At 48.8% G+C, this 22,159-nt stretch overlaps 2 protein-coding genes and 1 long non-coding RNA gene across 5 annotated transcripts in view; all 3 read right to left on the reverse strand.

The window, feature by feature from the left end:
• Positions 1-1,271: 1,271 nt before the first annotated feature.
• On the reverse strand, positions 1,272-5,924 carry LOC125758821 (uncharacterized protein K02A2.6-like). The gene is made up of 3 exons (XM_049416459.1): positions 5,269-5,924; positions 2,355-5,209; positions 1,272-1,720 (listed from the first exon to the last, which is right to left on the reverse strand). Exons 1-3 carry the CDS (start codon positions 5,922-5,924, stop codon positions 1,272-1,274), a joined length of 3,960 nt encoding a protein of 1,319 aa, XP_049272416.1.
• A 760-nt stretch (positions 5,925-6,684) lies between these two features.
• Positions 6,685-9,669, reverse strand: LOC125758930 (uncharacterized). Its single transcript, XR_007416479.1, has 4 exons — positions 9,398-9,669; positions 9,260-9,331; positions 7,204-7,268; positions 6,685-6,835 (listed from the first exon to the last, which is right to left on the reverse strand). It is a non-coding gene; the product is annotated as an uncharacterized LOC125758930 (long non-coding RNA).
• A 9,457-nt stretch (positions 9,670-19,126) lies between these two features.
• Positions 19,127-22,159, reverse strand: part of LOC119395643 (probable ATP-dependent RNA helicase DDX20) — a 219,111-nt gene continuing 216,078 nt past the window's right edge. For 2 of the 3 annotated variants that reach the window (XM_037662626.2, XM_049416716.1), the window contains exon 10: positions 19,127-20,995. In XM_037662626.2, the coding sequence (XP_037518554.1) occupies positions 19,233-20,995 (1,763 nt within the window). In that variant the 3' untranslated portion in view covers positions 19,127-19,232. The remainder of the gene's footprint in view (positions 20,996-22,159) is intronic. The other variant, XR_007416477.1, reaches the window with a different exon arrangement.

Raw genomic sequence — 22,159 nt, forward strand, 5'->3', positions numbered from 1 at the left:
TAACATCATTTGGGCAATATACAATGACCTGTTTTTTCTTACATTCGTACATTTTTTCGTTATATTTGTATTTGCTTATATTTGCTTTATGCAGTGCAGCGAGTAAAACCAGCAGGTCTGAACTGTGCAGTGCTCTTTCCAGCTGCAAATAAAGCGACCTAACCGATCGCCCAGGGGTACTCCGGCCGTTAGATGCGTTCAAATTGAACAAAAGTTGTTGAAGATGTGACAGTTGCATTACCTATACGGCAGCATTACGAAGAAATGCTTCATCTTTTCCAAGAAGAGATAAAACAGCTCAAGGTGAAAATTCTGCAGCAGAAAAATTGCACACTAACCAAAAAGAGCGAGGCTCGATCGTCAAGCGATAATAAAGGAGATCAAGGATAAAAACCTCATGTCTGAGTAGGGCAGGGCGATGTTCACTGCAGCCTTCCCCCATACATACAGCAACCCCATAGGGCACGAAAAGACCAGAAAGGCACATATTCCATCCGAGCTGCGGGCGTTTTCGTTAACGCTGCACTTCTATTCTCCATCAGCTTACGAGTAAGTACGCACGAAGTTTAATCGCGCGCTGTCAGCAGAGCGCTCTATACGAGAACGGTGTACAGAATTCCATCAAAGGAAATGCTGGCTTCACAGATGAGTCACTGTCTCGAAAAAGCTAGCCCAATGCCGCACAAAAAACTCTACTGTACTTTAATTGTTGATGACAAAGGAGAAAACATGTTGAGATTGTGGGCGACTAAACGGTTAGATATGCGGACTTCGGGACTGGAATACATGATGACAGACTAAGCTCGTTGGCTTAAACTTATGACTTATGCCACTTGGGCGTTTTTAATTGATTCATTGACAGGGTAAGAGAGAGCGGCCGAGCCTACGAAATAGTATCGAAAAAGCTGTATCTATTGAAATAGTGTCGACTGCAAGCTGAATGCCCTTGAAGCACGTCCATGCAAAGCCAAAACTATTCTTTTTGGAGATTTTGAGCTTGTCTTGAGAAAAGAGATGGCTTTCAAGCCTTGACGAATATATATCCTTCTCGATGAGCATATCGAGTGTGGTGCTTTGGACCCACATTTATATTCCGCTCAAAGAAAGTGGCCGAACTCCATATATGCATAAGACTCCCTCACATGACGAACGAAATAAACAGGAAAATGAATGCCGAGAAGGCCGGCCGGCGCGTCTTTGCAGCTGGCCGTGAAGCGGGTATTCGCGGTTGTCTCCAGTGTCCACTGTTAGACATGGCAATTCCTTCCCCCTTAGTTTTGCGCCTGGTAGCGGTCTGGGGGGCGTCGCTGCCTTGTTGACTGTCGCTGGGCGGGCGCCGTGTGGGCTGGGGCGCAGCTGCTCGTTTTCTCCCCGGAAGCTGCTGGGTGAGCGGGAAGTGTCCGTTCACTGACGTCCTGTTCCTTTGTCAGCAGCCAAGCGGCATTGAAAGGCGCCGGAGGGCTGCTGCCTTGGGCGTGTCCGCCGGGCGAGTAGTGTACGTTCACGTGGCGTAGCTGGTTTAAGTGCCGGCGGGAAACAGTCCCGTTCACTTCCACGAGCCAAGATCTCAGGCCGATACGTTTTTTGACGATGGCCAGGACCCACTCGGGCTTACGGTGAAACTGGCGGGCGAGAACTGCTTGTCCTTCGTGGAATTTCCGGCAACGCGGGGCGTCTTCATTATCTCGGTTGACACTTGAAGGCGGTTCCGGTAGAACGGCTGAGATGTGTGTGCGCAGCTCGCGATTGGATTGGATTGGAACAAACTTTATTTGTGCCTGCAGTTGGGCGCTCGCGCGCCCCGACGAGGGCCTACGTCGTCTTCGGGGTTGCCGTTACTCGGCGCGGGTCTCCGCTCGCCGTTGCCGGCTCGCTGGGTCCCTGCCTTTCGAGCGCCCCGAGGACCTGCTGGACGGCCCAGAGCTGTTGATCCAGGTCGTAGCTCTTCGCGGCTTCCTCGAGCCGCGACGGGATCGTTCTTGATCTCGCTTCCTCTGGGTGTTTGATGCAGTCCCACAAGATGTGCGTGTGATCCGCCGTCTCCCTCCGGCAGACCTTGCACTTGTCGGTCGGGTATGTCTCGGGGTACATGCGATGCATCAGTCGCGGACTCGGTAGCGATCCGGTCTGGAGCTGTCTCAATAGTACCGCCTCCGCTCGACTCAACCGCGGGTGCGGGAGTGGGAAAGTCCTGCGAGCCATGCGGTAGGCTTTTGTGATGTCGTTATAGTCCGTCATGCGGTCCTTGGCTCCGAACCACGTCTGACGGTCTGTCGCCGGGGCGCGGTTAGTTAGCGCTCGCGCCGCTGCGTGTGCCGTCTCGTTGTGATTGGCATTGCGTTCCGACGCGTCACCCGCGTGCGCCGGAGAAAACACGAGCTTCGCCGGTGTCTGGCCCGTCGTATTCTGCACTGTTGTGTGTTGCTTGAAAAGAAAGCGTGCAATGCGGCGCTGCAGGGGCCCCGTAGAGTCTCTTGCAAGAGCTCGTTTTAGCTCTCCCACGTAGCGTTCGGCCTGTCCGTTTGTGGCTGGGTGGTACGGAGCAGATGTTACCGCTGTGATGCCGTTGTCACTGTAGAATTTCTGTATTTCTGCCGACACGAATGCTGTTCCGTTGTCCGAAACCACCTTGTGAGGCAATCCGAAGGTTGCGAACAACGAGCGCAGTGCCTCGATGACAGCTGTCGATGTTGTTTTGTTCATAAGGCGAACTTCAAACCATTTACTGTAGGCATCCACAATTACCAGGAATGTGGACCCGTCAATTGGGCCTGCAAAGTCGAGGTGCACGGTGTGCCAAGGTGTGTTCGGTCTGTCCCAGTCCGGTACTGGAGCTCGTGGCGGGGCGCGTTGATTGGACTGGCAGGCTGTGCACTCTGCCGCTAGTGTCTCGATATCCTTGTCGATTCCCGGCCACCACATGTAGCTCCGGGCGCACTTCTTCATTGCGACTACGCCTCGGTGTCCGGCATGAATGAGAGCCGTGGCTTGTTGTCGAAGTGGGCCTGGAATGACAACTCGTGATCCAAGTGTGATGCAACCACGATGACAGCTCAACTCCGTTGCTCTCTTGCGAAAAGCGTTGAAATTTTCATCCTTGAGCTTTTGAACGCTGCCGGCCTGTAGGGCTTTGTACAGCTTGGACAATGTCGGGTCATCTTGCGTGGCCGTTGCGACTTCGTCTGCTGTTAGTGGGGGCTTTGGTAGTGCTTCGAGCATGAGCACGCAGCCAACCTGAGGCGGGTCCTCAATGGTTTCACTGAGGGGTAAGCGGCTCAGTGCGTCGGCGTTTTGGTGCTTGTTTCCGGGACGGTACACAAGGTCGTAGTCATAAGCTGACATCTTAATACACCATCGGATCATGCGAGGCGATAGTGTCTGTGGAATCTGCTTTTGGGGCCCCAGGATACCCAGAAGTGGTCTGTGATCCGTGAGAACAGTCACATGTCTGCCCGCGATGTACTGATGAAAATGCGTGGCACCATAGACGACGGCGAGTCCCTCACGATCAAGCTGAGAATAATTGCGTTCCGCAGGTGATAGCGTGCGGGAAGCGAAGGCGATCGCTGCTTCTCTGCCTTGATCGTCAATTTGTGAAAGCACTGCACCGACGCCGTAGGGTGAAGCATCACATGCCAGAAGCAAAGGCTTTGTCTCGTCATAGTGCCTAAGCACCACACTGTCACGGAGCAGCTCCTTAAGGGCTTCAAATGCTTCCTGATGGCGTGGCGACCAAGTCCAGGGGACGTCGTTTTTCAACAGGTTGTAGAGGTCGTTGGCCACCGTTGCTCGGTGTTCTAGGAAACGGTCATAGAACGTTAGGAGACCCAGGAATGATTGGAGCTCTTGCTTGCTCGTTGGGGCGCGTGCCTCCGTGATGGCGCGCACCTTGTCGCTGGTGGGGTGAATGCCCTCGGCATCGATCAGATGACCTAAGAATTTCACTTCAGGTACCGCGAAGCAGCACTTATCGATGCTCAAGCGTAGGTTTGCACTTGCGAGCCGTTTCAGTACCAGTTCTAGGCGTGTATCATGGTCCTCACTGGTTGCGCCACTGATGATTACATCGTCTAAGTAGACGCACACACCAGGAATTCCTTGAAGCTGCGATTCCATGTACCTTTGAAAAATGGCTGGGGCTGCCGCTATCCCGAATGGAAGTCGCTTTACCCTGTACAGCCCTCTTGTTGTATTAAGCGTGAGCACCTCAGAAGTTTTGTCGCTCACCTTCAGCTGTTGATATGCCTGCGTGAGGTCCAGGGTGCTGAATATTTTCCCGCGCCGTAGCGTGCTGAACACCTCCTGTGGTGTTGGCAGAGGGTATGAAGACGATTTTGTTGCCAAGTTCACTGTGAACCGGTAGTCCCCACAGAGACGTAGGCTTCCGTTCTTCTTCCTCACTGCAACCAGAGGTGTGGCCCAGTCTGAGTGCTGTGTGGGCGCAATAATGCCCTGTTGTTCCAGCTTGTCGAGCTCCTTCTCGTAGGCAGGTTGCAAAGCAAACGGTATCGATCTGGCCTTTAGAAACTTCGGACGGGCCTCTGGGTGAAGCTCTAGGTCAACAGGTGGCCCATTGTGTCCAGAAATTTCCTCAGAAAAGACCGTCCCGTACTTCTTCTTCAGCCGCTCGACGAGCTCTTGTCGCTCAGTTGAGCTTCCTTCGGCTGCCTGGTTGATGCCGCAGATCGCTATATTGAGAGCGTGGAACCAGTTTCTGCCCAAAAGGCTAGATCCAGTGCCCTTCACAATCACGATAGGCAGTTTGGTCAACGTTCCGTTGTAAGCAACCTCTACGTTGGCGCTGCCTAGAATTGGCAGGTCTTGTCCTGACCATGTTCTCAGGTGCGTATCTTCATTGAGAAGGGGTGGAGCGTTTCGTGGCCATGTGTTGCGGTACGTCTCCTCGCTGATGAGCGTGCAAGCTGCTCCCGAGTCAACCTCAAATTCGATGGGCTGGCGGTTCACAGCAAGGGTGACCATTATCTTTGGTTGCGTGCCGAGGTTGACGTTATGCAAGTCGTACAGCGATGTTGGTGCTGGTAGGCTGTGCTGCGTTTCAACTTGCGTTATCGATCTCGGGGCGTTCCCGCTTTTGTGTCGTTGAGGTGGCCCCTTCGCGAGCTTCTTCTTTGAGATGCAGGCCTTCTCAATGTGACCGCGTTTGTTGCAGAAATTGCACATAGCTGCTTGGAATTTGCACGTCTGGGGGCTGTGTTGCTCATCGCAACGCCAGCAGCGTTGTGGTTTAGACAGTTTTCCTGCACTTGCCTGGTTGTGATGACCTCTGTGAGCCGCTGATGGTGAACCGGCTCGATGGTCCCTCGCATGTCTCGCTGCTGTTGGCTAGCACTTTCCGCTCGAACAGCGATGTCGTAAGCTTTCGTGAACGTTGGGTCACTCTCAGCAAAGAGTCTTTGTTGCAGGAGATCGTCCCGTAGTCCACACACGAACCTGTCGCCCAACATAATGTCCAAGGGTAGCATCGTTGCGTTGGACGGTGGCGTTGTTGTCGTCTGCTGTCCGGTAGCTGCTGCTGCTGCTGCCTGTGTTTGGCGCAGCGTTCCGAAGTTGCAGTCGGCTGCCAGCGTCTTTAGCGCCGCGACGTAGGCGCTTACCGTTTCTCCCTCCAACTGGTTGCGTCGTTGGAAGCGGGCTCGGCTGAAGACCTCGGCTGGCCTGGGGTCATAGTGCTTCTGAAGTGCCGCAACGATGTCGTCATAAGCCACTTCAGCTGGATTGCTTGGCTGAACCAATGCGCAGACGGTGTCGTACGTCTGCTCACCGCACAGCGTCAGCAGGTGTGCCCTCTTCTTGCTGGAGTCTGTGATGCTGTTGGCCTCGAAGTAGAACTGGAGGCGTCCGAACCACGATGTCCAGGATGAGCCATTAAACTCCGGTATTCGGCCTGATGCGTGCGTTGCCATTGCGTAGCACCGGTGAATATCCACGTGAGCTTCAATTCCACTACCTCGTCGCCACTGTTATGTCTACAATAACCGGAATACAGGCGTATGTGACAAGAAGAATGGGTTTATTTACTTGCATAGGAAGCACTGTTTCGCAGCGCGGCGCGAACGGTCTAGTTCGTGCGAGCGCTCGAAGCCGAGTCGCCCCGAGCCAGGCAGGGGGTGAGGAGCAAGGCGCAGGCGTCGGGTGTCAGCACAAAGCGAGAGCGGGGGGCTGCGGGAGGCCGGCCGGCGCGTCTTTGCAGCTGGCCGTGAAGCGGGTATTCGCGGTTGTCTCCAGTGTCCACTGTTAGACATGGCAGACATCAACACTCATTTGATTCTCTAATGTATTTCTTCAGAATTGTTTTAATGTACTCATAATGTCATTCAAAAACATATTGGCCACCATCATTCTAATGGGTCCTTATGAGTGACTTTCTTGTGAGTACGAAACATCCTGTTTGCAATGACCCTCGGCCAAGCTTGTGCTTCGTGGCCAATGACATTCATAACATTCCTGAAACAGAACTGTTACAGTGCATGATAAGATTTATGATATGTCCGGATGATAGTACGGAATCACATATTAGTTGTGCCTGACAATGTGTTTGCTGGTTGATACACATGCAGCCAAGCATCATACAAAAGTGCATGTATGCACCTTCTACAACACTTGTGCTGTACAAAGACATTTCTCAACAAAAGAAAATGGATAAAAACATTTATTGACTGGGAAACATGCAGAGGTTAAATGAAAGAAAAATATGGTGTACAGCTGTCATATCTTCGTTTCCTTTAATCTGTCTACTTAACATTGATGACAGATTGCTTTTGATGCGCAGGGTCCTTGTAGGGAATCCATGTATGTGTATACATGTATGTGTATCCTGCACGAAAGATCGCAGTAAATATATAAGAGTTGCAAAGACAACTTTATCCAACACATTGTGCACCTTAGAACACTTAGATGTACTGCCAAGGCCCCGTGCAGGTAGTTGACAAAAACACTTTTGTGAAGTTAGAGTTAGTCAAAATTGCATCTTATATCGCATTTCCAATCGAAACTTTCAGCAAATCCTGTTAGAAAACAGGAAAACAACACAGAAGGTCAAGTCCAGCATCAAGTATACATTAATGGAGTTACGTCTAGGGTCTTGTTTCTTTGATCTTAGAATTCCCTCAAAAAAGGTGCAATAGGTTCATGAGCAGGCGCAACATGTCGAAGCTTTTTGTAAAGATTGAAACAAATGCCTACCATAAAATATAAACTCGACCAGGCTCACAGGTAGAACGCTCCCATCTTCTTCTGCAAGCTGTCGTCTGCTTCAGTTCCACGAACAGGTGAGATCACCGGGTACATATGTAAAGGATACCAGAAAACATTCATGAGTTGGCGCACCACACAGACCTTACAGCTCACACACAATACATATAATGTATTCAGGCAAGTCTATGTTTATATACCAGCAAGGGCCTTGAATGATGGACTCAGATTGCGCTATAAGAACAGGTATAACCTGAGCAACGGCTCATGGCAGACAACTGTAATGGTGCCATTGCAAGCCGAACTTTCAGAATGTACTTAGTAAACACTATGTGGTTGGAGAACGCAGATTACCATATAGGTCATTTAAATGACGAAAATTACATCAGCTGTGCTACACAATATAAAATGCATAAATTGATAAAATAAGAGTATGTGTGGCCCATGTGCACACTCCATAATGCCGAGCTTTACATATTGTATTATATGATGAATTTGAGCCGTTTAAGAAAGTAATTCTGGTTGTGTTAAAGCCAATCAATGCCTGGAATATCGGTTTGAATTTGTAGTGCTGCAAGCCATAAAAAAAACCGTTAACCACTTTTGTCAGCCTTCTCTAAACTGCTGCACACATAGTTACATATGAGAATTTAGATTTGTTTCCCCTAATAATTACTTCATAAAATTAAAGTAGCACTCTCACAATGAATGCTACGTCTTAGTCGCACAACCTGCAAATAAGAGCGCTTTTTCAGTTTCATGCTGCCTTAAGAAAAGCTCACAAAAGAAACATGAACTTTAGATAAGCACATAATTAAGGTGTGCTTTTGCCACCCCAGCACAGTGGATAAAAAGCTCTTGGAACAGTGCTGCTTAACCATTACAACAACTTCTGTTAATATAAACCAGTATGCTTCAGGAAACAATATAACGACGGGAAAAATATTTCACATCATTTTTCTCAAACACAAATATTGCAACAAAACGCACCTTGCCAAACGCAACTAACTGGCATATTTGTCTAGAATTGATAATTATAAACATCTTGTGCTACTTCAAATTAATGTACACATGGTGTTAGTACCAGAATATAACGTAATTCACTGACTTGTATTATCTTCAAGTGGGTTCACCAAACGCAAGTTCGTTTCTCGTAGCAACGACCTTGCACAGTCAGATTAAAATCCTAACCATAGTGCAACTAACTTCTAACAAAAACAAGCGCGGTGCAGTAGTCGCGGAGAAAGCCACAAACACACGCCACTGAAGAGCACCGCGCGCGTATGTGGAGCCGCAGCGTGTTTTTATATCTTCCTCCCCGCGTACTACATGCCTGTTTATTACTAAGTTTCCTGAAAAGTTACTTCATTTGTACCTGGATCATGAGAAGGCTAGGCGATGAACGTTATGTTTAAAGCAGTTCTATTTCCGAAGTGATAAGCCATCGTACAAGTAGCTTCAGGCGATGATCTCGTGCAGTATACAGCTGTAGTTGATTTCAATAACTTTCGACGACGCTAAGAAGTTTATTTACAGAATCACAACTCGGCTACAAAAAATCTTGCAAATTATTCTTCCTTCGGTTTACGATCGCTTCTGAGCGGCGGAATGCCAAGAGCGGGCCACTTTCTCTCTCTCCTCGGTCGCGGCCCCGTCCCCTCTCCGGGAAAGAGCCATGCTCTCAGTCCTCCCCTCCTACCTCACCTCCCCCCTCCGGTCCCCTGCGCCCAAAAGGGCAACGCGAGTGTTGCCCTCCCTGCGACACATACATCGCGCAGGCGTCCCCAAGGTCACCCAGTTCTCGAGTAGAGAAGCAGCAACGGGAAGCGGGCGGGCCGAGCGACAGGCATTCTTGGAATCGAAAAACAGCCAAGGAAGAAGAGCGCCATGACAAGAAACGCTTGCGTTACAGAAGCGAGCGGAGTATCGCGCAAAGCAACGCGCCTTCATCCACCCGTTGCAGTTGCAGGTAGTGAACGCACATGGTGAATGCTTCATACAACCGTATAAAGTGCACAGAAAGCATTGAGCATAGCGTAAAACATACCTGTCTATCATCCTTCCTCTGGCCATCATCCCCGCAGAGTGAACACACCGCCCAGACGATCACACTCGGTTCCTGCGTAAAAGACGTCATGTAATGAAGTAACCTAGCTGTGTAATTCAGAAATATTCTAGAACTTACCAAAATCACGCATCCACTGTGCACTCTTCAGCTTTACAGTCCACAATGTACCGTACACTCGGCGACAGTCTTGTCAAAAGGCTGCTGTACGTCCGCACTCGCCGTCAGTCACGAGAATAGGACCTAGATCGTCTTGGAACGTACACTTGATATTGAATCACGTAACCAACGTGCATAATCGATAAACGTGGTACCGAAGCATTGTAGAACACAGCATGGCACACACACAAACAGCGCGCACCACGCACCCGTCAAACAACTAAAGCGCCCCCAAGGACAACTTTTCTTGGCAATGAAGGGAAGGCTACGGGGGCGGAGCTACTGCACATGTACTGCTCCGCGAAATAGTCCGGTTCGGCGCGCGTTTCGAATTTAGTTTTGGTTTGTGAACGTTCCGTACCTCATGTGACGGCCATTTCATTGTTCGAGCGGCCGTCGCAGGCTTATACAGCCATTTGCTAGTGAAATTCGTCAGAAGCTCCCTCGGCGAGTCGTCGGGAAAGCTGGAGGGTGACGAGCGCTCACTTGAAGACGAAGGCGCTATTTTGACTGTGAGGTGCACGTAAAAGGTGCGACGTTTTCACAAGTCCAAAAACGCGAAATGACGCTGCATAAATCAAAACAAATATAAATATCTCCTTGGTGCGCGCTGACCCTCTCTTCAAACAGCGCTACGTAGAAAATAAAGCAATGTTGTTTTTATTTGTCACTGTACATAAAAAAAGTGTATTTATGGCTTTTTTTACACCCGTGTGTGCATGTTGGGAATGTGTTATGGCTGTTCGATTTTGTTATACAACTATACATTTTGTTTTGGGGAAATGAAAGTTAGAAATGGGCAGTTTTCAAACTCGCATCCCAGACGACGGTCATCTCTGAGTCCTTACTCAAAAGAATCCCTTTTTTTTTCAAGTTACTGCCCTCTCCCGTGGATAGAAAGAGGTAGGGATTATGATGGGAGGAGGGAATGGGTAGGGTGTGATAGGCGACACCCAACGTTGCGCACAGAGGAGGTGAATGGGACAAGGAAGGAGTGAAGGGAGAGAGGAGTTGACGCCGTGGAGAACGGGAGAGTGGCGTGGAGACGACATTACGAGGGGGGCGGGGCGGGAGAAGGATGTACGCGACGTTGGGCCAAATGGAACTTTGCTTGTCGGCTGCTTCTGACCAGCGTTGCAACAGCGAGGAGAGATAGAGACAGTAGTTTGAGGTTGGGAAAAACGCTTGTCCGCGTATCTTTGCAACCAACAACATTCTGTTTTGGACATATATGTAAGTGCACCATGCATAAGAACAGTCCCTAATTTTTATCACAACAATAACGAACTTTTTTTTCTGTACGTCACCCATTGTCCACAGTTACAATTCTTCTCCGCCCCCCAAAATCCTTCGCGACGCCGTGCGGGTAATCCTCACTCTCCTCCGTTAATTTCTACTATGCAAATGGGCAACACGGGCCCCTGAGCGAGTGTTCGCAGTGTCACTTGATCATATCTGTTCATATTTGCATATGTGATCGACTCATGCCTTTTAAAAATAAGGAAATGCTTACTTCTATATATACGGCAGGTAATATAATGAACCTTGCTGCGGTCGTCAGCAATTCTTCGATCGCCGGTGCATGGGCGATATATGTAAAATATTTACGCATTCTACTGAAACATGATATTGCCACACAAGTACATTGCCACACAAATTGTTTATTGCTTGTAGTCTCTGAAAGACGAACTTGTCTATTGTGATAAACTGATTTTACGGTGGCGATTAAGGCTATTTAACTTCTTTGTTGTGATGCGCGTTTTGACATTAGGAACGGTAACTGAAAGTCTGAACACTTCAGTCACCAGAAATTAAAGTGCACATGGTCATTTGACTCTCCGATGTACACTTAATGTTAGGCTTTGCATGTCTAATGTCTGTCTAGTGACTCATTAGGAGCGCACCTAGTCGACACTAGACACTCAAGACTCATTTTCATAAGGGCTGTCGGTCCGAAGGAGCTTGTACCGCATCCCAAAGCGGCTCAGGTGCCGATGCAGTCCTGAATGAGAGGGTGTCGCCACGGGAAGCGTGAGCGGCATTCCCGGGCAACGGTAGGCCGTGCACTGTCTTGACGGCGCCGGGGTAAGCGTGCCCTTCAGCCACCGAGGCCTGGACGCCGTCCTGGGATGGTTGGATGGGTAGCTGTAGCAGCGGTCGGGCCATGGTGACCATGACCGAGGAAGCGTGGACGGCGTTCCTAGGATGGAGAGACCCGCCCTGCCGACGACGCGCGATGACAGGTGGCTTCAGCTGCAAGGTTCGGCTTGCGTTGTAGGCTGCGCGCCATTGTGAGGAACGAGACAGAGCATCGCCTCCTATATTAAAGATGCCTGAGGAATGGCTCGAGCTCCCAGCGGAGCCGGCCTGCCTTCAGTTTTGGACAAGCGCCGCGCGGTGGCGCTCGCGACCGACATTATCATCACGGCGGCGGGCTTAGTGTGTGCTTCGTTATCCATCCTTCTTGTTTTTTTTCTTTTTTTCTCTTCCTTTCTTGTTTTTCTTTTACCCGGCTAGGCCACAGTATCTGCGGCCACCCGCTTCAAAGGGAACAGCCACCTATCATCATCATCATCATCATCATCGAACTTGACAAGGTGTGGGTTCGAGCTAGTTGGTACTCCATGATCAACACTTTTTGCGCAAAATTTTCTCAGACAACGGACGAAACAGACACGGACGGGCGCAAACTTCCAACTGATTTTATTATCAACAAGTGACATATATATATATATATATATATATATATATATATATATATATATATATATATACAAGTATGACTACGTCAAAACAAAAACAACAATGGCACAGGTGTGCAGTGTGTCAGCGCGCATCAGCTACTCCCTCCCCCAAATGTAGTGTTCCTTCCAAGAAGGCCATTTCCTTCTGTGTCAACGAAACTGACGTCATGCTCACGCAGTTGCTGCCCTCCCGTTGCATTTTTGCTGCCTCCACAATCTCTCGCGTTCGCTGATCCCCGTCATGAAAAACAGCAGTACACTGTTGATACAGCGGTTTACACCCACACTCGTGGCAATGAATGGCCAAATTTCCATCCCTGCCCCCTTCCACCCTGTTCGCATGCTCACGCAGGCGGTGGTTTAGACACCGACCTGTTTGCCCAATGTAGGGTCGTCCACACGATAGTGGCAACTTGTAAACGACTTCCTTCGTGCAGTCAACATACTTCTTTCGGTGTTTTACGCCGCATTTTTCCTTTTTGGGTATAAATGGGCTTGTGGCGATGCATAGCTTTGACAGTTTCTCAGGCGCAGACATGACCACCTGTACGCCGGCTTTTGCACCAATCTTTTTAAGATTATGCGAGATGCCGTGCAAGTAAGGAATCACCGCCATCTTTCTAGCCCGCGTGGTCTCCTGACTGTCACCCTGATTGTCTTCAGCTGAAACAGCCGCAGCTTTCTCCTGCGTTCTCCGAATAGCATCAGCCACAGCGACAATCATATCCTGCGGGTAACCGGCTGACGTCAGGCGAGACACCTGCGCCTTGAAGCTTGCACGGCATCTCGCATAATCCTAAAAAGATTGGTGCAAAAGCCGGCGTACAGGTGGTCATGTCTGCGCCTGAGAAACTGTCAAAGCTATGCATCGCCACAAGCCCATTTATACCCAAAAAGGAAAAATGCGGCGTAAAACACCGAAAGAAGTATGTTGACTGCACGAAGGAAGTCGTTTACAAGTTGCCACTATCGTGTGGACGACCCTACATTGGGCAAACAGGTCGGTGTCTAAACCACCGCCTGCGTGAGCATGCGAACAGGGTGGAAGGGGGCAGGGATGGAAATTTGGCCATTCATTGCCACGAGTGTGGGTGTAAACCGCTGTATCAACAGTGTACTGCTGTTTTTCATGACGGGGATCAGCGAACGCGAGAGATTGTGGAGGCAGCAAAAATGCAACGGGAGGGCAGCAACTGCGTGAGCATGACGTCAGTTTCGTTGACACAGAAGGAACACTACATTTGGGGGAGGGAGTAGCTGATGCGCGCTGACACACTGCACACCTGTGCCATTGTTGTTTTTGTTTTGACGTAGCCCTATTGGAAAAAGTCAAATGGTGGACATGGTGGAAACCACCATCCACCATTATAGTGGATTAATGTAGTGGGTGGATGGTGGACGGTGGTGGATGGTGGGTGGATAGTGGACGGTGGTGGATGGTGGACGGTGGTGGGTGGATAGTGGACGGTGGTGGATGGTGGACAAGGTGGGTGGATAGTGGACAGTAATTTAGGTGGGCAGATGGTGGACGGTAGCCTTGGTGGCTAAAAATTATGCTGTGTACAAGGTACGCGGCAGGTATGGAGATGGCGGGCATATTTGTCAATGAACTATTTCTCTTTCAATGCTATTTCAGTTATATTTCAAAACATATTTGTTACACAAGGCATACAGGTTAACCACAGATTGGTAACTCTCAGCTTTGGTTCCAAATGTGTTATCAGGCAAAACAGGCACAATAATACCATGTTTGCACTAAGCAAAAAACACACTGGCTCAGTGAATAAGTTTATTCCCTTTTCTACATTTCTTGGCGTTATGCTTACTCCTTTGCCTCGACGAGCAGCTTCTGCAGAAAACCCTTGTAGAAAACCCTCACCACGACATCACGGTAGTTCCTCGGTGGCTATAATTGAAGCGGCTACAAAGAGATACATTTCTCCAAGCAACCTGAAAAATATTTAAAAAGCATCATTAAAAATATAAATGATTTGTTTATAATCAATATATTGATGTGTCTTACACTGCTCCTTTCAATCAAATAAATAGTACTATAGTGAGTGCTTGTTGCAAGTATGGCATGTTGTTGGGCTAGTTGTTCATAGATACAGCAGACACTTTTAAACTGGGCGAAGACAACACGTTAGAAGACAGAAATAAACAGACACACACGAAGCGCACGGTGTGTGTGTTCTCTGCGCTTCGCTCGTCTTCGCGCAGTTTATACGTGTCTGCTGAACTTACGACTAAGTGACTTTTAAATTAATACAGTAAAATTGCACTACAAATCACTACAGCTGGTGAGGTACTACCGGCTGTTATATTATTTTTTTCGCGAGTTGCCGTAAGCGAAATAGTGCCGGCATTCCGTGCGAGGACAATTACTTGCCCTCGCAACAGGTCGGCAGCGTTCACTTGATTGTAGCCCTTGAAATAAATCTTATTATAACCACAAGTGGGTCAGTTCTCGCGGCAATTAACCTAACCCTCGCAAAATGAACGCGGGATTCGCTAGCCCGCGTTGAGCAAGAGAAAGAAAAAAAAAAAACACACCGAAACCACAGCCCAAACTTTCAAACGTTGCAGCGGCAAAAGAAATCCACATTGGACGATGCCGGCGGCCAGCCAACGGTATACACAGCCGGCCAGTTGACGCTAGCGCGGCAGTGCCGAACCCCCACCTCATTCCGCCTAACGGGGATACACAGCCGGCCAGTTGACGCTAGCGCCGCAGTGCCGAACCCCCGCCCCATTCCGCCTTCCCCGGAAGCCCACCTACCACATTACATAGTCCTTCAGGGGCGGATTCTGAACAAATTCCCGTTATTTCCGACGTAAAAACTTATGAGTGCACAAGGGTGCTAGCATAATCAGTGTTGTTTATTGCATCGCCAAATGAAACGTATCGCGCCTCACCGATTCCCAGTCACAGCAGAACCCGGTGGCAGTAGCAATAATTTTTTTAGTTTGGTTATTACAAGTGCAGTGACGATTGTTAAATACCTGTGTAAGACGAGAGGCTGTCGAAAATTTGATCTATGTTTTCAGTTTTACGGCGGGTAGTGCGCCCGTCTCACATATTCAAGCACTTTGTAACAGTAGCGATTAAGCTGTTCACAAACGTCGGGCGGGAGCAGCTTCAACACAACTGCAAAGACATTCAGCACCACCGTATTCAATATCCCTTGGCAATACGCATACAGCAATAATAATGCATAACGTGCACAGAGTAGCACTCACAGCCACCTACCTTTCGCAAGAGAATCATGCTGGCAGCGTACACGTTGCGACGTCCGCCGGTCTTCAGGTGATGTAACGAGTCGGCGTTGGCTGACCACCCCGTTTGCAGGCATCCATCGGTCTAGAGGCAATATGGTGAGTTCCCATGTGCACGAACTGTCACGTCGATTCTCCATGCCACAGCGCGCGTTGCGAGAAACTATTCCGGCACTCTTCATCGACGATGATCACCAACAAAGGAATCGTACTTGGGAAGCTGGCGCCTGCCGCTCACTTAGTGTGCCGTGTACCGCGCATCATACTGATTCAAGATGTTCCGCCTAAGTCAATGACCGCAACATAAACACAAAGCACGGGCACGCACGAAATCAACCGCATCAGCACAAACACAATCACCACGCCATGATCACGTTGTAAGCAGCGCGCCGCCATGACAGGAAAGAAAAATCTGGGAGGACGACAGCGGCGACGCCAGTGGCCACGGCAACTGGCCACGGCCTAAACGAATTTCACTTCCGACGATGGCGGACGTGACGTCACCGCCGCCATTGAGACTGCGCCTATGGCGAACACGGCCTCAGAGACCGGCAGTAGACATTAATCTCAGAGGCTCGGTTGTAAGCCGCTACCAGCGCAGCGAGGAGGAGGAAGCTGGGAAGCAGCTGCTCGGCTCAGATAATAACTGCTGGGGTTTGACGACGTCCCAAAAGCACGATATGATTTTGAGAGACGCCGTAGTGTGGGGGCTCCGGAAATTTCGACCACTTGGGGCTCTTTACGTGCGCCAAAATCTAAGTATACGGCTGTGCTTTGCACCTTGCCCCCGTCTAAATGAGGTTCTCGGCTCAAGCCGCAAATTGTTTTTGCAATACAGTACATTGTCAATCTATTTACGCGAGGTGATTCGGTTGCAGCATGCATTTCACGGACCTTTTTCTCAACATTTACATCCGTAGCGCACATGATGTTGATGTTTACTTCCAGCCTTATAAATGTGAGCGAGCAGCAAATTCAGCGCGAATGTTAAAGCGCAACAGGCGTGGTCTCGGGTAGGTACATCCCACGGAAGTCCAAAAATTAACTGCTATCCAGTGACCACTAATTTTGCTTTTTTTTCGTGCTCGAATCAATATTCTCAGCCAAGAAAATCGTATTAAAATTTACGAATAATCAGGCAATACACTCTTGAGCATTTTTTCGCGATCAATAAAATAGGCACTGCAAACAAATGTAACATTGAAAACGAAAGCTCAAGGGGCTCGACCACTCACCACAAAAAAATAGATTTATTTTATGTCAGTCAATAAGAAATAAAAAAAAATGCATGCTCACAAGGGGTGCATTACAAATACAAAACAAGTTCGATCTCCTGTCTATTGAGTTTTACATTGCTCCATTATGCATTACCAACTCGCTCAAAATGCTGTTCATTTGCACTGCAATGATATTTCACATTATACTCATCATAGTTGCCACTGCTTTCGAGTATAATGACGGTGTTTGCTGCAGCTTCTCCAGCATGGTGCAGCATGGTACACCATCATTTTCCTCACCCACCATTCCCTCGCTGCTTTCCACCATTCGCGCCATAGTGGGCGCTGTCTCCTGCCCCTACCCAGTATTTTGCTGCTACTCTCCACCATCGTCCACCATCCTTTCCACCTTACCCAGCTAACGTACACCTTGCTACCCACCACTGTCCACTATAACACCATGATTTACAGCATACCCAGCATTATTTCCACCATATCCACCACCTTTTCCAGTATCCACCATGGTAGTTTTTCCGATAGGGAGTCATATTTGTGTGTATATATATATGTCACTTGTTGATAATAACATCAGTTGGAAGTTTGCGCCCGTCCGTGTCTGTTTCGTCCGTTGTCTGAGAAAATTTTGCGCAAAAAGTGTTGATCATCTTCGAGATCGGCAACTTTGCACGGTCGTTTCGGAGGCTATGCCAAATGTCAAAACTACGGGAGCTGCCGCCAACATGTGGCGCTAGCGACCGACACTAGTGGAAAGGAGGAAAAGGAGAGGGTTTGGCAGCTGGTTTTTTGGTGATGCGGTAGGCATCTTTAATATAGGAGGCGATGGACAGAGACAGCACCCGTTGTTGATGATGATGATGACATCTTACAAGTGGCGCTTACCCACAAAGGGGGATGGGCAAGAACCGGGCGGCAGGATCTTTGAGGTAAATACTTATTAGGCTAAAGATAAACGTTGTTTTTAGACTAAAAGAGAGAGAAAAAAAAACATAGCTAATATTTGAAAATTCTTCAGAGCACACAGGCTATCAGGTGTGATTTTTGACGGATGTAACAACGGTTGGAATTAGTAAATGAAAATAAGCCAAAATAAACTAGCATGGTAATCTTTTTGTTTCCTGCATGTAATTTAACACTGCAGAGTGGACCTCCCTGTGTAATGCCACCAAATGATAAAATTTGCGGAACATTGATTTGTAATCCTAACTTTTGAAGGGGAGTGCCGAGGAATCTTTTTCTCTGATTAGAATACCGGTGACAGAATAAAAAGAAATGCTCTATTGTCTCCATTTCACCGCAAAACTGACATAACAGAGATGCGCTGAGTCCACCTTTGTGTAAGTAATAATTGAACTTCGAAATTCTGCAGCGTAGTCTGGTGAAAGTAACTTCTACTTGCCGTGATACACACCACTGCTTATTCCAGCAAATTCTTAGATACGCGAAGTCGCTGAATTGATCCCATGAAAATTTTCCTATTTCATTAAGCAGACACGCATTTCGAAATCTTACTGCTGTCGCGTAAGCAGTATCGGGTGTAATCGGTGTAATGGGTCCCTTTAAAGATATCCTGGGCCAGGTGTTCTATATTCTGACCTCTTCTTCCTCTGCCTTCGCATGCTGCCCGCGCGCCCGGAGCCCAGCGTGGTTCTTGGTCATCACAATATATATATATATATATATATATATATATATTATCCGGTTCTCGTTCTTCACGAGAACCGGATAATACAACGTATTATGCAAAAATCGTATTAACCAAAGAGGTTAAAAAGAGGAGGAAGATATGCATACTCCGTCAGCAACTCACTTTCATTGAGCCACATTGAAGAAGGTGGCCAATTTGGGCTGCACTTTCTTCTTTTCAACGTCTGGGAGGAAATTCTTCTGAAATTCTTCGCCTGGTGCGTCATCACTATCATTGGACGCAGCGGCCTCGCCTGGCAGCGTTCTTTTCGCCGCAAAACCAACGCTGTTGAGGTCTCAGCGGCTCTGCAACATGCAGTCGTGCCTTGTTTGAATGCGGTTTGAGCTTGTATACTGAAGAATAAACGAAGGATTGCATATATATGGGTCAAGGTCTACTTTTGCGGTCGAATTATCCAATAACGAACAAAAATATGATCGTATTAAAAGCATTAAAATGCATTATTTCCGAGGGACGTTGGCCGGTAATAAAGAAAAAAAGGTATCGGGCCGAAAGACGTATTATGCATAATCGTATCAACGAGATTTCACTGTCCTTGCATTTGGCCCCATCAAAATGTGGCTGCGGATTGAACCCGTGTTCTCGAGCTTAGCAACGCGATACCTCCAAGCTGCTACGGTGGGTGATCCTAGCCGAGGAAATCCAAATAACTGCACAAGCGGCATGAACGTATTGGCACTCCGGTTAGGGCATGAAAAGTGTATTGAATGAGAATATTTTAACAACCTGAGACCCTCAATGTCCATTTAATACCAACAATCCTTTTAACAGTTATGAAGTCAGTGCGTACCAATTGGCACTTCCACTATCACTAAAAGTCCCAAAGCAGTTTTTCAAAAGCGATTAGCTTGCAGCATTCTCTTAATATACCACTGGTGCCACATGAACCAGTTACGTGACCAGTCCGTGGCAGCAGCACTAACTTGGAACTGTGCCATGACGGAAGAGGAGGCCACTGTGGGAGTCCGGAGCAAGTGACGTTCCCTAAAGCATGTTGCCCTGATGACATCACATTTTTGAGCACACTCATAACATAAGCTTGTTTCGATGGGATGACGATTGTCGGTTGAATTGCGATCTCTCACTGCAGGGGTATCAAGCCTTGTCAGAGGTGACAAGTACGTACGGTTTATGCGAGCTGGGTGCGTCAATGATGTCAATTCTCGACTGGGTGTACTGCTTCTTAATCGCCCAAAGTGAAGCACTGAATTATCTTCATCACTGCCTCCACCAAAACTTGCACCCTTTCGCTGCTTTCGTTCGCAATTGACGACAGTGTCATTCTCTTTCAATGGCGCCTCCGACATAGTTTTCTTCAATTCTCTGCTGATGTCCAGCGACCTTGGTTGTGGACGGCGACATTGAAGCGTCCTGCCTTCAATCCTTGCTGATGGCTTCAATTCTAATGATGAGTGTCTGTGCTCCGAGTTGTGTACAACATAACACCCAATTTCTGTGGCTTCAGCTGCTATACCAGACTTGACAGGATCCTTTTTTAATGAACCACATCTTTCCTTCAGCTTGCATTCTCTGTGACCTGAAAAACTAGTCTGTGGGAACTTGTCACGTGTGCTAGTGTCCCCTTCCGCTCTGTTAATATCTTGAGGCACAGAAGCCTGCACACTTAGTTCCTGCTGTCCCTCATTGGTCTTCTCGTACACAGCTTTGTCAGAGTGCAGCATATGGCTGGCTTCATCTGCTTCTTGCTTTTCATGGCTAGAAACAATTTTTTTTACGTCCACCGCCTCTGGAGAAATGTGCCTTGGTTTCTGCTTTTCTTTGATGCAGCTGCCATCAGTTCCTGCACTGAAGTGCACCACTGTTTTGGTGTCGTCCGCTTCACACTTATCATGGCTAGGAATGACGTCGTCCATCGAGGGGGATGCACAGCTCTGCTCTGTCACTCGCAGAGCAGGGGCAATCTTCAGTGTTCTGCCAGGTTCAAAAACTACACCGTAAGCCTTGCAGAATGCTTCTTTCTCCTCCTGAATGCGGGCCGCCAGTTCCTTGCATATTGAAAGATCTGGTGGCCACTCAAGAAGAGGCTGCACACGTGCAGGCACCTTCTGGCTCATAAGGATCTCCTTAAGCTTCCGTGAAGGGTCCATCACAAGCTGCAAGACACTCTTTGTGGCTCCACCCGTGCTCTCTGTCTGCGTCAGTTCGGGGGTGCTCCGCAGTGACTGCACTACCTTTGCATGCGCTTCTTTAGAATCACTTTCTGGGGTTGATTCTACTGTGCTCAGCTCCACTGCTGGTATATCCGGTCTCATGGAACCACCTTCAGCAGGAGGTGGCGATACTGCACTCACTGACATCGACATTTCTTTCACACAGATTTCTTCTGAACTATTCGTAGAAGACGATCCAAATGTGTTTTTTGGCATCTCTACCAACTGTGCACACGTTACCTTCTTTTGCGGAGATTGTTGAGTAAAATAAGAACCTGCATCGTTGTAGCTATTTTCTTGACAAGGTGCGACTTCGCTTGAGGGTTCGTGTACCGCTGCTTCTGTCATTTCTTTCTCCGCAACATCACTGCTTGCATCACCATTCAGTTGTACGTTGTTACTCTCGCATTCACAGCTTGAAGAACCTGCATTCAAAAAAGGAAAGCTTCAAGAGCATGTCCTATTTAAATCAACGAAACCAACCAAGCAAATAAGCAGCAGATAACAATAATTTAAGACCAAATCACAACATCTGAACACATAAGAATGGACTTCTAATTGTTGGACTCCTGATTACTTCGATCTTGTAGTGTGCACTTATCTCACAGGAGTACGGCCACTAGCGTGGGTTCGGACTTAGCGAGCCACAGGGCCGCGTTGGCCGTCGCCTCGCGTGAACTAGCGTGCCGCTGCAACGTGCGTTCGGGCGCAACGAAGGCGCAGAGCGCAGCGCGGCAAGTACACAGTACTGCTCTCGAGATCCGCAACACTTTATTGCCTGCGGCAACACCACAAATGCAATACAACGCCCGCACCCAAAGGCGGCGAGAGAAGCAAAACAGCCTTAACCACGCCACCGGCGAAAGTACAACACAAAGGGTGCCGCTAGCACGTCTCCGCGGGCAAAACGGCTCACGGCGACACGCCGCCGAAGGAAACGGTCCCTGGCGACTACGCTGCGTACTCTCACGATCAGCGACCAAAGGACCCGATCGCTCGAGCGAGGGCAAACTCCATTCGCGTTGGCTTCGATAGGTGCGGCTCGGCGTAGTATAACCACGCGCGAACACACAGCACCGCTCATCGGCCTAGCGTTCGGAAAGGGCAACGGAAGGTAAGTGTTCGTCGCGGGCGCAAGGCACCGTTGGCGAACTCGGTCCGAGCGAGCCCCAAGAACAAAGGAGCCCACGGACGGGAAAAAAAAGACGTGCTTAACCCTCGCTGTCCAGAGAGATTCGACTCCCCCGCGGCGCCACAGTCAAGATCAGGCAGCGGGTGAGGGAGGTTAACGTCAGCCCCGCTCGACCAGCGCCGTAGGACCGCGGAGGAGGGGAGAGTCATGATAGGACATGTGGACGGCAGAAATAGGCGAAAACCCGCGCAATGGCGACGGGCAAGCCTCAATCCCTCTCAACTAAAGTCCTGGATGGCACCTCATACATGTCCACGAAATCAAAATTTTGTCATTTCGATCCTGAAGTCAGCATTCGCGACAGCTCAAACTTTCCTGGTCACGTCCCACACGCTTGATGTCAATGATGACGATAGTAACGGTTCCAGTAGCATCTGACTTTGCGATGATTAGCGTG

Source organism: Rhipicephalus sanguineus, chromosome 6 (genome assembly GCF_013339695.2).
Source record: "Rhipicephalus sanguineus isolate Rsan-2018 chromosome 6, BIME_Rsan_1.4, whole genome shotgun sequence".
In the NCBI taxonomy this organism is placed as follows: domain Eukaryota; kingdom Metazoa; phylum Arthropoda; class Arachnida; order Ixodida; family Ixodidae; genus Rhipicephalus; species Rhipicephalus sanguineus.